The sequence below is a fragment of the Camelus dromedarius genome, chromosome X (genome assembly GCF_036321535.1).
Source record: "Camelus dromedarius isolate mCamDro1 chromosome X, mCamDro1.pat, whole genome shotgun sequence".
Taxonomy (NCBI): Eukaryota; Metazoa; Chordata; class Mammalia; order Artiodactyla; family Camelidae; genus Camelus; species Camelus dromedarius.
The window spans coordinates 82201581-82215447 of NC_087472.1; the positions used below are offsets into that span (position 1 = coordinate 82201581).

At 44.7% G+C, this 13867-nt stretch overlaps 1 protein-coding gene across 15 annotated transcripts in view; it reads left to right on the top strand.

The window, feature by feature from the left end:
* Nucleotides 1-12669: 12669 nt before the first annotated feature.
* CASK (calcium/calmodulin dependent serine protein kinase) overlaps nt 12670-13867 on the top strand; it is a 314683-nt gene continuing 313485 nt past the window's right edge. For 7 of the 15 annotated variants that reach the window (XM_064483254.1, XM_064483258.1, XM_064483262.1 and 4 more), the window contains exon 1: nt 12671-12917. In XM_064483254.1, the coding sequence (XP_064339324.1) occupies nt 12859-12917 (59 nt within the window). In that variant the 5' untranslated portion in view covers nt 12671-12858. Of the gene's footprint in view, nt 12918-13867 lie in introns of all 15 variants that reach the window. The other 8 variants (XM_064483259.1, XM_064483261.1, XM_031445440.2 and 5 more) reach the window with 3 other exon arrangements.

The window sequence follows — 13867 nt, forward strand, 5'->3', positions numbered from 1 at the left end:
CCTATGTCAATGAGGGTACCGACAGGAGACCTAGGACATACTCAAAATGGGATCATTAGAGGAGGGATTATTTACAAAGGGATGAGGGCAGAGAAACCACATGGAATAGAAAACAGAGAAACTCTTGGAAATAAGAGCAAAGCTATACCAGCTAGAGGCCTGAAGGGACCAGAGGAGGGAGCAATTATCCAGAAAGAGAGAGTCAAATACACAAGGTAAATTTGAGAGAAGCATGATCTTCTGTTGAGGGGCACAGCCAGCCAGAGGCAACCCAGAAAGGAGGGAATTGGGAAAATAAGTTCCCTGACCTCATTGTCCTCCAAATTTTCAGTCTCCTCTAGGGGTTCCCTATTGGCCAAGCTCAACCAGAAGCCAGAGGACGTGGGATCTTGCTTATGTAGTTCATAGAGTTCAGCTTCCCAGAGCATAAAGTAGGATGGAGAAGGTGGAGAGTAAACTTGCAAGGGCAGGTAGAGACCAGCCAGCACACCACCTTCATAAAATCCGTCATCAACTCTCTACTAAATGAAACCCTGAGTAGTTTCTCACCATCCATTCTTACTCCCCTTCCAATATAATCTCCAAACTGCAATAGAAGGGATTTTTTTTTCACTATGCAAATCTAATTGAAGCCAAGCCCTGTTTAAAACTCATCAATTGCTCCCCAAGGGGATCAAAATCTTTACCATGCCCCCAACCTCATCTTGGGTTTCTCTTCCCTTCATTCCTTCCATTCCTGTCACACAGGTCTTCTTTCAGGTCCTAAAATAAGCCACGAGGCCTTTGAGCAAACTATTTCTTCTGTCTGGACTTCACCCCCACCCCAACCCTTGGCCTAGTCCATGAGTCTGCCTGGTGAAGCTTTCTCTGACTTCCCACTATCAGATCCCCAGTCTAGGTTAAGTTCCCACTTTATACACATCAGTGGTGTCTTCCCTGAGAGCACTGATCTTCATTTACAATTCTCTCTCCATTTTGTTTGGTCCTTTGATGAAGCTATCTTCTTCTGTTTTGCTCCCCCGGTGCCTCCCTTGCTGAGAAAATGCCAGGCACCTAGTCGGCACCAAAAGAAAGAAGGAATGAGTGAGTGACTGATATTAACACATTACAACTGAGTTTATTTCTTTGAATTCAAGCAGAAGCGAAAGTGGATATTGGAAAGAAAATTAACTTTAAAACCCAGTTATAGAGGAACTTGCTAAAGAAAGCCGTTTTTCCCTTGCCAAAATGTGTTCCGTCCCTTCATTTCTGAGAGCTCTGATGCCTTCCATCATTCTCCCGTAACCGTTTTCTCCGGCACAGCCTCAGCGCCTGGTCTCCCAGAGGAGGCACTGCCTCCCACAAGTGCCTGGTAAGGTACAATAAAACTGCCTCAGTGTTCCAGACATAAATGATGACTTAACTGGAAGCCTCTCCCCGCCTCCCTCCTCAGCATTTGTCCTACCTCCCAGGTCACAAAGGATAAAGATTCATGACTCAGGCAATTTCAGCTTAGAGACCAGCTGCAATGTTTATTCCTCTCCGTCAAAAGTCAGTAGAAGAGCTCAGAGTGGTACAATTATTTGTGTGTATGTTGATATGTAATGACTTTTAGTGCTGGGTTTTACGACTTCAGATAGCCCCAGGTTAAACAAAAAATGACCCCCGATGTCTTAGAATTCTCAGAATTTGAAGTATTCAAGTTGAGTGCATTTTTCTACAAGCCTATTGCTGATTTAGTTGCCTTAATTTAGCTATTCATAAGGGAATGGGCATCTCTCAGTTCAGCCTGAGATCCCTGACTTACCATTCTAAGTGGCCTATGTGGTCTTTTATGTGATAAATTCACTCAAATAATATTCCTTGTCTCCTTCAAACATTCATTCCAGGCCATATAACAAACGTTCTTTTTAACGTTTGTTATATTGCTTTCAGCAAAAGTAATTGTAAGGAAAATCGCTCACAGGCTAAGGGGAGAGACAGTTGGCCCGGCTTTTTCTTCTTATTGAAAAGTATCACGTTGGTTAGAGAAGCTGTATTATCAAAATGCCCAGAATCCTTTTCCAGCCATTTTTATATTCTCAAGTTCATGATCATAAAGAATTGCTAGAAACTTTTAAATCTTTTGGGAATGAAGCTGTAGTTTGCTTGTGCAACTGTGAACTGTGTCTAGCCCCTCCATGTTACCTGGGTATTTCTGAGCTTACAGGGCTACATTCCTTCACTTGACCAAAAGTTCTGTCCCTGTTTGTCCCCACTTAAGCGGGTAGCACTCAGTCTACCCCCAAGTCCATTCTAGCTATCTGCTGCCTGTATTTCTCCTTTGGCCTAGAGCACAGTCCTCACAACGCTATCAGGCTTGGTCTGCTCGACTCATCGTCTGGAGCGCTTTCTTTAACGTTACACTAGCCGCAACAGGCCATTTCCACCCCTGCCCCCAGGATCATCTGGCAAGGGCATCTGTCCCCTTTTTGTCTCCTTTCCCTGGAAAAAATTCTCTCTGGCTCACATCCACCAGTTACCTTATTTGGGCTAAAGCAACCTGTGATTTAACTGGAACTCTGGGATGTAACCAAGGGCTTTATCCTAGAAACTCATGCCCTGGTTGCCCTCTGCCCTGCCAACGGGCTTTGAAGGCAGCTACTCTGCTAAAAGTTTCTATCCCCGATCTCCACTTAGGCTTAAGATATTACCTTTGATGGAGAAGGAAACACGTAGAAAATTTATGGGATAAAAATAAAGAAAACCAGAGGGGAGGGTATGTATGTCTCAGGGGTAAAGCGCATGCTTAGCATGCACGAGCTTAGCATGTACTGGTTCAATCCCCAGTACCTACGTTAAAAATAAAGAAAGAAATAAAAACCTAGTTACTACCCCCCCAAACAAACAAACAGAATATGCCTTTAAAATAAAAAAATAAAGGAAACCAGACTGCTATCTAGATTCCACACTTAGATGCAGTGCTCTTTGGCTGGGAGGGGAGAGGGGTTGGCATAATTATGAGAGATTAGCCTTTCATCAGCACCCTTGACACCTACTGCTGACCCACACTCCACTCTCAACTGGGTGCTCTGGTTTCTCCAACCTCAGTGACCAAACACAGCAAGAGGTAGTTTGGTTGACTCATTTGAAGACCTGGCTAGCTAAGTCAGGTGACAGTTTAGACCATGAACTTTAGGCTCAGGAAATGAGTTCAAATTCCATCTCTACCTATGACTAATTGTGTCACCTTGGGCAACTGACTTGGCCTCTCGAAAACTGAGTTTCTTCTATAAAATGAGCACAGTAAAAAGCTCTCTTACAGAGTTGTTAAAAAAGATTAGAGATAAATGTTTTAATCATACATTTGAATTATTTTAAAATTTGTAATTGTGATAAAATACATATAACATAAATTTTACCATCTTAATAATTTTTAACTGTACAGTGTTGAGTATCTTCACATTGTTGTGCAATCCACCGCCAGAACTTTTTCATCTTGCAAAATCGAAACTTTGTACCCATGAAACAATAGCTTCCCATTCCCTCTTCCCCTCAGCCCCTGGCAACCACCATTTTACTTTCTCTTTCCATGAGTTTACTCTCTATAACTCATATTTGTGAAATCATACAGTATTTCGCTTTTTTTGACCAGCTTATTTCACTTAGTGTGATGTCCTCAAGTCTCACCCATATTGTAACATGCATCACAATCTACTTCCTTTTTAAGGCTGAATAACATTCCACTGTATGGATCAACCATATTTTGTTTATCCAGTCATCGGTGGATAGATACCTGGGTTGCTTCCACCTCTTGGCTGTTGGAAATAATGCTGCTGTAATCATGGGTGTACAAGTCTCTTTGAGACCCTGGTTTCATTTTTTTTTTTTTTAGATATATACCCAGAAGTGGTATTGCTGAATCACATGGTAGTTATATTTTTTACTTTTTGAGGAACTGCCATACTGTTTTCCACAGCAGTTATATAATTTTACATTTGCACCAACAGTGCAAAGGGTTCTGAACTCTCCACATTCTCAGCAACACTCGTTATTTTCTGTATGGTTTTTTCTCCTAATAGCAACTATCCTAATGAGTGTGAGATGACATCGCATTGTGGTTTTGATTTGCATTTCGCTAATGATTAATGAGGTTGAGCATCTTTTCATATCCTTGTTGGCCATTAGTGTATCTTCTTTGGAGATATGTCTATTCAAGTCCTTTGCCCATTTTTAAATTGAGTTATTTGGTTTTTTTTTTATTGTTGAGTTGTAGGAGTTCTTCATATATTCTGGATATTAACCTTTTATCAGATAATACAATTTGCAAGTACTTCCCCCCATTCCATAGTTGCTTTTCATTCTGAGTGTGTCCTTTGATGCACAGAAGTTTTAAATTTTGGTATTATCCAATTTATCTAGTTTTACTTTTGTTGCCTCTGCTTTTGGTGTCCTATCCCCTGAATGATTGCCAAATCCAATGTCATAAAGCTTTTCCTCTGTTTTCTTTTAAGAGTTTTATAGTATTGGGTCTTACACTTAGGTCTTTGATCCATTTTGAGTTAATTTTTTATATAGTATAAGGTAAGGTTTCAGCTTCATTCTTTTGCATGTGGATATCTGGTTTTCCCAGCACCATTTTTTGAAAAGACTGTCCTTTCTCCATTGAGTCTTGGCACTCTTGTGGAAATAATTATACATTTGTCTTTGTGATTATCTGATTTATGTCTGCCTCTCTCACTAACTTATAAGCTTCAAGAGAGCAAAAATCATGTTGATTTTGCTCACTACTTTACCCTCAGTACCTAGTATGTAATAAAGCCTCAATAAAGTTTTATTGACTGAGCAAATAAATGCTCAAAAAACACTTAGCACAGTGCCCGGCACTAAATAAAATTTCAGTAAGTAGGAACAATTATTATTGTTGCTGTTTCTTGTTTTAATTCAACCCATTGTACCCTTTGCCTGAGGCATACTTTGCTTAATCTGGAAAAAAAAAAAAAAAAAGAAAACTTACTGCCTCAGAGAAGCACAGGAAAGTCAATGTCAGGGTGCACCATGATTCGGGTTTTGATATCTGGCAGATTTGGTTCAAACACTGGTCCTTCTCGTTCTAGCTGTGTAATCCTTGGCACATTACTCGACCTCTCTCCAGGTCTCAGTTTCCTCATCTGTAAAATGAGGGCAATAATATCTACCTCATAAAGTTGTTATATGTATTAAATGAAATATGTGTAAATGTCTTCACATAGTGTCTGGAATGTACAGTAAGCCCTCAACAAATGATCTTTCCATCATTTCTTTACAGACCATTAGAATTTCTATCTTTTCCCCTTAGTTTGCTTTTGCTATTGTCTTTCAAAAGGTTACTTTCTTAGCTATTGTCTCCATTTACAAGACAATTTAAAATAGATAACAAGGATAAATAAGCTTGAATGGGAAATATTTGATTAGAATGCTTAAGGTAAAATATCATTGAAGAGTTCCCATCAAATCTGGGAATTGCCACAAACAGCCTGTGGAAATCCCAATAGTTATTTTTCTCTCTTGACCAAAATGGAACACATCTTATTAGTGCAGATCCTGACATTATAGGTTATCACTAGGAGAATAAAGATTTTTCAGGAAAAGGGTCTTCATTTTTTAATCAAAGGTATCATTTATGAGAAGGTATGGTAAGAAGAAACTGTCTCCTTGAGAGTTTTGCAGACTCATACTGCCAGAAAAGACCCCACAAGAGAATCTGCTCCATCCATGCCCAGGGAGGGTAAATGATTAAACCTACCAGTATTTTATATTGGTGACTTATTAATCACTTGACCTTTTCCATAGTGCACCTTAGTATAGTAAATTATACTCCTTTCTACTGACGCTTGGGAGACTTACATGACTCTTCCCAGCTTAGCCAGGGCTGGACTCTATGTAAGTCACCCACAGGACACATTGCAGCTGATTGTGCATTTTTACCTTATAGTGTGACAGTTTAGTGGAAGTCTGGAAAGAAAGTGCCAGGAAATACAGAAAAGGACATTAAAGAGGAGATACCTGTTTAATTTCCCAGTTTACCTTTGAAATCTCTCATAGCTGGGATGGCACGAAAAATTCCAAATGCTGTGTGAGATTTTCATTTGTTTTTCTCCAGAAAAGATAGCTAGCAGAACTACTTTCATTTAGTAGAAATAAATCCAATGCCCTTTATTTTGTCCCTGCTCTCTCATACTTCTTCAGCTCTGATACTGTTGACTCTCCCCTCCTCTACAAAAATTGCATTTCTTCTGTTATTTGTTTTCTTCCTAAGAATTCATCCACTTTGTTTCTTTTGGGCTCCTCAATTTCTTCCTAATTACAAGTGACTCTCTAACCCAATTCAAGAAACAAATAACCATTAATTTATTTAACAAACATACATGGAGTACTTACTATGTTCCAGACACTTTCTAGGTTCAAGGATTGAAGGAGAAAAGCTATAAACAAAACAAACAAAAGAGAATTCAAGGAAGTGATAAAGGCTATGAATCCATTCATTCATTCATTCATTCATCATTCGACAAAAACCTTTTGAATGCCTACTACACACCAGGCACTATTCTGGATACTGAGAATTCTCTCTCTTGGACCTGATATGGGCCTTTCTGTGGTGAGTAGGGTGGGACAAGCAGTTGGAGTCAGGAGCCCAATGAATAAAGTGAAGCAATATCTAAGTATGGGTTGATGGGGAGGGGGGTGGAGGGATGGACTGAGGTGAAGAATGAAGAAATGGAAAAGAAAGGAAGAATCTAAAAGAAATTTTGAAAAGAAAATTGACAGGGTCTGGTGACTAGCAGAACATGGAGAAAGAACTAGAGTGCTAAGATAAAGCTAATTGCCAGTGTTTGGGTGACTAGGAGAACAGGAAGCCACCCATCATTCATTCTACCCTTCCTTCTCCTGCTGAAAGGGTCCTGACTTTCCTTTGGGGCTTTTTCCTATCCTTCAGTTCTCAGCCAGGAGATTGATTCCCACACCTAGCTCAAGGGTGGGCCCTGCTTGGTTAAATTATTCAGTGACTCTCATTCCCTGGCTACGGTGATTGGTTCAGGCATGGTCATGTGCCTTATACCAGGCCAATGAGAGAGTGAATCCTAGAACAGAGGCAGGAACTACTGGATAAGACTCCTCTTCTTTTTTCCTGGATGCTGATAAATAAGGAGGTTAAGTCCGAGACAGTGGCAGCTGTTTTGCTACTTCAAGGGTAGAGCCTGGAGCTCTGAGGGCCACCTTGTGGACCCTAAGAATAAATCCAGTGCCACAGAATGCACAATGATGTGACTGGGAGAAAGTGAATCTTCAGTGATGTCATTTGAATCCTGGATCAAGCCTCACATGAAGCTAGCATACCTCTCAACCTTCTAATTATGTGAGCCAATAGATTCTCTGTATTATTTAAGCTGGTTTGAGCTCTCTGTCACTTGCAACCAAAAGAATCTTGGCTATTGCAATCACCATTAGCACAGAGCATAATGTCATGTCCCAAGGAGGCCAGCGAGTACTTGTGATCTTAAGTGGCTCAATGGAAAGGATATCTTTTGGTTAACTTTTGAATTACAACATGTTCAGTGTATACCAACACTGTGCTGTGTCCAAAAGCAATCTTGCTTCCACTGGAAAACAAAAGGGTCTAGTGACTTGCTCATTGGTATTAAAGGAAGAAGGGTAAAATGAATCTTTCAGCAGTGGTTTACAGAAGGAAGCCCATTCGTATTCAGATCCTCTTCTACTCCCTGAAGTGTTCTTTTGCATTTCTTATGGTTTCTCCACCATAGTGATGAAGTCAGCCCTACCTTTTTTTTTTTTTTCTTTTTCTTTCAGAGAGTTTATTCAGCAGCCAGTGTCAGGGCAATGGTTCTTACTTTTTAGATGTTCAAGACTCATTTGGGGAGCTTATTGTGACATGCTCCAGGAGATTGTGATTCAGGAGGTCTTGGGGAAGGCCCAGGAATCAACATTTTAAACATTTTTCATAAGCTCCCAGATGATTTAGGTGCCGTTGTCACTTGGAGAAACACTGTTGCCTTAGGTTGGGTTTTCCCCAAAGAAAATCCTGATGAGGAGATTCAGGAGCAAATGATTCAGTCAGGAAGTACTCCCAGGAGAAACCTGTTAGGGAACAAGAGGAGGAGGGAAGGGAAGGGGAGGGAGCCAGGCAGAGTCTTGTGGAGGGTAGCTGCAGCCTGCTCCCACAGGGGCGCTCAGGCTGTGAGTAACCCCTCAGAGCTGCCCCTTCTCCCCCCGGGGGAGGTAGTTGGGCTTTCACTCTCCTGCACTAGTAGCCAGATGGGGGACACCTAAACTCCCAGGCACGTCCACGTGGGCAAAATGATTCCAGTAGCTTGTGGGAAGTCCTCTGAAGGCACAGGTGCGGGCTTTGGAAGCAAAAACACGCTGATGCTGGGGGAGGGGCACTCGGGAATGGTTAAAGGGATCAGAGAGGATTTGAGTGGAGTCCTACAGTGTCGGCTCAAACAACTGAAAGGATTTTCTGTTTACAGCAGGAGTATCTCCGTGGTCTTAATGACCATCACTCTTCATTGTAATTACTTGCCTGTTACTTGTTTTCTTGTAGAATAAAACTTAGAGCAGTCAGAGACCACGTCTGCCTTATTGGTAGCTGTAGCTTCAGTGGTTACCACAGACATTCACTGAATGAATATAAAATGATTTGCCACACAATATCAGGGTATATGTTTAGTCCAGGTAGCTTTTTCTGGAGAGGGTGATGGTGTCTTTCATTTGAGTTTAGGGCGTCCAGCTTATACCACCAGGAAATAACTATATTCCAGTTTAAGACAGTGTCATTCTTAATTTTATTCATTAATTCAGTAATAACTTAAATGCTTAAACAGTCTTAGCTACAGAAGGAGGCTGAACCCTGAATTGCCTAAATTAACCCTGTGCCATGCCAACCTCTGTGTTGTAATCATGCTAATATTTTTCTAGTGTGTTTCCTCTTTCATATCAGTGTCATGTGGAAATTATGTGGGAGCCCAACAACCTGAGAATGTTTAATACAACTATTAAGTCCAATACCTCAAGGTCACTGAAGTTTTCACTGATATCTGAGAACCAAATTTGTCTAACACCAACCCCATCCTTGTACATTTTTAAAAAATGTTTCTGAATTTATAAAAAAGATTTATCAGTTATATACTCAAAGTCTATCTGCATTATAATAAAAATATAGAATTATTTCATCAGTAATTTTCATAGTATGAGAAATACTCATACTGATGATTGGCTGCCAAAGCCCATCCCCGTCTGCTTCTCCTTTGCCCACCTTCAAAGAAAAGGGAGGAAAAGGCAGATACCTGCATCCCCAGCTTCTCTTGCAGGTGAGAGTTGCCATGTGACTGTTCTAGCTAGTGAGATGGGGAAAGGGGATTTTCTTTCCCTAATAACAGGTGGGGGAGGGAGCAAAGCAGCCTTGCCTACCCTTACTGCCTTCCTGATTCCTGCCTTTGAATGCACTTTGATGTTGGAAATTGTGGTGATCATCTTGTGATGATGAAGCTACAAGCCTGAGAATGAGGAGCTAACATGTCAAGGGTGGCAGAGAGGTAAGAATGAACCTAGGTCACTGATGACACTGTTGAGTAGCTCATCCAATGTTAGTAACCACCCACCTCCAGACTCCTTCCTGTATGAGAAAGGTAAGTCCCCCCATTTGTTTAAACCACCGTTATGGAGTATTCAATTATTAACAGCTGAACACAATCTAACTGCTGCAACTAGTTACTTTAACATTTTCTCCACGGAAATGAAAACAGAACTAAATTATTGACACCTGATCATTTATACTTGTACTTATTTGCTGGAATATTGGGCTTTTGGAAGAAACCCAGATAATAATTAACTTCATTTATAAGGCTTGGTCATTTTAGTTGTAGAAAGCAGAGAGGGGCTACCTCTAGCCACAATGCATAGTATAAGTTCTGAGGGATGAGTATTACAGAGAACTTCTGTATCACTAAATAGCACACTGGGAGCTGGGAGATCTAAGTTCAAATGAGATGTTCAGCTAAACATGTGACCATGGACATATTTTTGTCGCTAAACTTGTTTTCTCATCTGTTGTACTATTTGTAGGATGCTTTCTTTGAAAGTAACAGAAAACCTAACTCAAAATGGCTTAAGCAGTAAGGGAATCCATTGCCTTACATGACCAAAGTGTAGAGAGTTGGCTAAACAAGAGATTGACAATGTCATTGAGAACATCTCCACCTTACTGCCCCCAGTTCCATCTTTATCTTAGGTCTGACTACCTTCATGGGTACAAGATATCTGTTGGCAGCAATTGAGGGTGTGTACCTCTTTATTCAAAGCCAGTGTGATGGTTGTGGGATGGGGTTGGGGGGAAAGAGTGTTTCCCATCCATGGGGGGGAAAGTCCTAAGCCTTGTGCTAATTGGAAGACCTGGAGCCATTCAAGGCTAGTGACCAGGGAATGCCAAGAGCTGATTAAGTTAGGCCAATCATGGTGGCTTCCCCCACATCTGTAAATGACAGAGCAGGACTGGCTGACCTCTAAGGCTCTTTCCGAATCTAAACCTATTGTGATTCCATGAGCAGAGTGCAAACCTATCTCTGTAATCGTCTTTTTTATTCCACTCCATTTTCTTTTGTTTCATTTTATCATGGTGCTTTTCTATGTCTGAGCATAGGTCCCCGTGCAAGATAACAAACCCCAAAATGAAGTCAACAAGCCTTGGCATAGCTCAGACCTGGGCTGGGAAAAGGAAGTTTAAGTTGACAAGGTGAGGATCGCTGTGTACTTCAGGGCAGAATGGAGTGACAGCTTATTCATTGGGTACTATGTGGACATGCCAATTGCCAGTGGGTGATGTGGAACTGTGGGACCCTCAGTGGAGGTGATGAAGCTCCCTTCTCTAGAGAATGCACGAGCCCTTTGGAAAAGGAGGAAAACCTTTTCATACAATTACGTTTTCCCTCTAATTTGCATTTTTTTAAAAAAAGGTCTAGTTCTCAAATCTTTAACACAGGCAAATCTCCCAGCCTTTTAAGGGAGTGGTCAAGCGTTTGCACAAAACGTTTCTGAAGAGAAAATATGCTATGTGGGTCTCCACCCCCTCACACACTTTGGTAAATACTATCCTTTTTTTTTCCTTTTCCTTTCTTTCTCTTCTTCTTTTTTTTAAATTACTGTACTGAGAATTTTACCAGATGATTTCTAGAAGCTGACTTATGAACTAATTGGGCACTTCTGCTGTGCAGAGGAACAAAGACTTTTTTTTATTGGTCCTCAACTGAGGCATATACCTGTCTGATGGCGTTGGCTTATTCCGCACATGCTCAGTTGAACAGAAATCTTCATATTGAATACAACCTAGCACAGCGGCAACACCCATAACCTCACTCCCTGGCTGACCCTGTACATCCACTCCCTCTAGTTGCATGTTTATCCTGACAAGGGTAACATTTATAGAGAGTAAAAGGAGCAGAGTAGGTACTGGGGGCTTGGGAGAGGGCAATATACAAAGGAGTTTAAAGTCTCTGGATGTACCTGCCTTCCTGACCTCCCTCTAGGCTGTCTCTAGTGGGGAGCAGGCGCTGGCTAGATATTTGAGTTTGGGGCAGAATGCAGGAGAAGCTGTCTCTATAAATTGCCATTTGTTGTTGCACACCTTCCTGGACGGTTTTTGTTTGGTCCTTTTCTTGTACGTGGACGACCCTTCTTCCCCAGCCCTCGTTTTCATTAAGGAGTGACAGAGTGGCACTAAAAGCATCCGCCGCCTAGCAGGGATTCTTGCTGTTCTCGCTTTCCCATTCATTAGGACCCTTTCCCAGCCTCCTTCCCCAGCAAAAACTGGGAAGGGCTTTGCCCGGTTACAAAAGGAGGGACCGGCCAGGCTTCCGAGCCTCTCGCCTCAGAGAGCCAAGAACGTGCGTTCGGTCTCGGCCCTTTTGTCCCCGACCCCTTCCGCGGCTTGGTCGCGGGAGTGACGACCCCGACCCGCCCCCACCTAAGCAGTAGTCACCCGCGCGCCCCAATCCCCCGCCCCTTCTAGATTCCCGGCGCCCGCCTGTTCGCCGTGACGTGGCCCGCGGCGCGCGCATGCGTCGCTCAGCCCCGCTCCCTTTCCCTCGGCCACCGCCTCCCGACGGGCTGGAGTGGGCGGGGCCTGTGGTTCTGGAAGCCCCGCGGACGGAGGGGGAGGAGGGCGTGTGTGCGCGAGGCGGGTGCGCGGGGCTCGCAAGCCGGTCGGCGGCCGAGGCGAAGGAGGAGGAGGAGCTGAAGGCGGCGGCTGCGGCTCCCGCCCGCACGGAGAGCCAGTCCCACGAAGCCCCCTCCCACTCCCGGGCGGGCGGCGGCGGCGGCGGGAGGAGGAGAAGGAGGAGGGAGCGTCTCTGCCGCCGCCTCCTGGTCCCCAGCGCCGATCTGCCGCCGCCACCTCCCTCCGCGGCGATCCTCCCTCCATGGTCCTGCCGCGGCCCCCCCTGTAGCCGGAGCTGCCCCGCGCAGCGCCGGAGCCAGCCTCGACAGAGGGAGCGGTCGCGGCCTCGCGGCCCGCGCGGGCTGACGAGTGGAGAGCGCGCGGTCCCCGAGGATCCGCACGCCGGGCAGCGCGGCCCGAGCAGCGCGAGGAGCAGCGGGCGGGCGGGCGGCGCCGGGCCCGGGCCGCCCTCGCTCCCGCGCCCCGGCCCCGCCGCCCGCGCCGGGGCGGCCGCCCGCAGAGGAAGGCGCCGCAGTCTCCGGGCCTCGCAGCCCCGCTCGAGTGTCCTCGGCACCGAGGGCTCGCGGGTCCTGAGGGGAGGAGGCGAGCCAGGGGCCGGGCACTGAGCTCTTTGGCGCCCCCACCCCCGTTTTCGGAGCCCTCCACGCTGCGGCCACTGTCCCCTCCGGACCATGGCCGACGACGACGTGCTGTTCGAGGACGTGTACGAGCTGTGCGAGGTGATCGGCAAGTGAGTCTCCACGCGAGGGAGCGGGTGTATGGGAAAATGCATTTCAGTGATGCCCGGGTCCTCCCGCACCCGCACCCGCCGGGGGCCTGCCCCTCTGCCCTCCCTCTCCTCGCCTCCCTCGTCCTCCTTGCTTGGGAGTATTTATAGACGTGTACCTGGACCTCCTGCGGGGCAGGGGTCTAGGGGCTTCTCGGCGATCCGTGGAGGCCGACGAGCCGAGATCGGCCACCCCACGAGGCGTGGGGCCGGCTGAAATCTGTCTGCATTTTCTCTGACGGTTGCACAGGGACGTGGCAGAACCGATTTTATAGTTGCTTCCTGGGAACAGTTGGGCTTATTGTTACCTTGCGTGTACCACAGACCATTAACGAAAAGAGCAGCTTGCATTTCCTTTGCATGCGTGGAGAGACAGAGAAAGAACGTCCAGGGTTTTAAATTGTGGGGTGTGTGTCTATTGTGCAGGATATTAGATAGATGCCTTTGTGTTCACCCCATGCCCGGATTGGAGGGGGTCATTTAAGACCAGGTGCGTTCAGTTTCGGCAAATTCTTCACCTGGGGTAGACCAACGTGGAAAGAGTTGGGGGATTCCGAATTTTTAATGCCTCGTTATGCAATGACTGTTAAATCAGTGTTCGAGGCTTCCCTCGACTGTTGTTGGGATGGTGGTTAGCGTGGTAGAGCCGTCTGCTTTGAGTCACCGGGCTGGTCTAGAATATAGAACTGACAGTCCAAATGCTCATCCTTTCATCTGTGTTGTATAATTACACTAGGGAAAAGCAGGGAATCAGATTAATCACAGTGCTGATTGAGAATTAAATCTGCAGTTCCTCATCTAATTGTCCATTCCTTAAATCTGTTTTGAATAGTTTCCTTTTCATTCTTGTCAAACAGTATTCCAAGTGCACAATCCTGCTAATTTGCTTGTGAGGGAAATGCTGCGATCTGAAG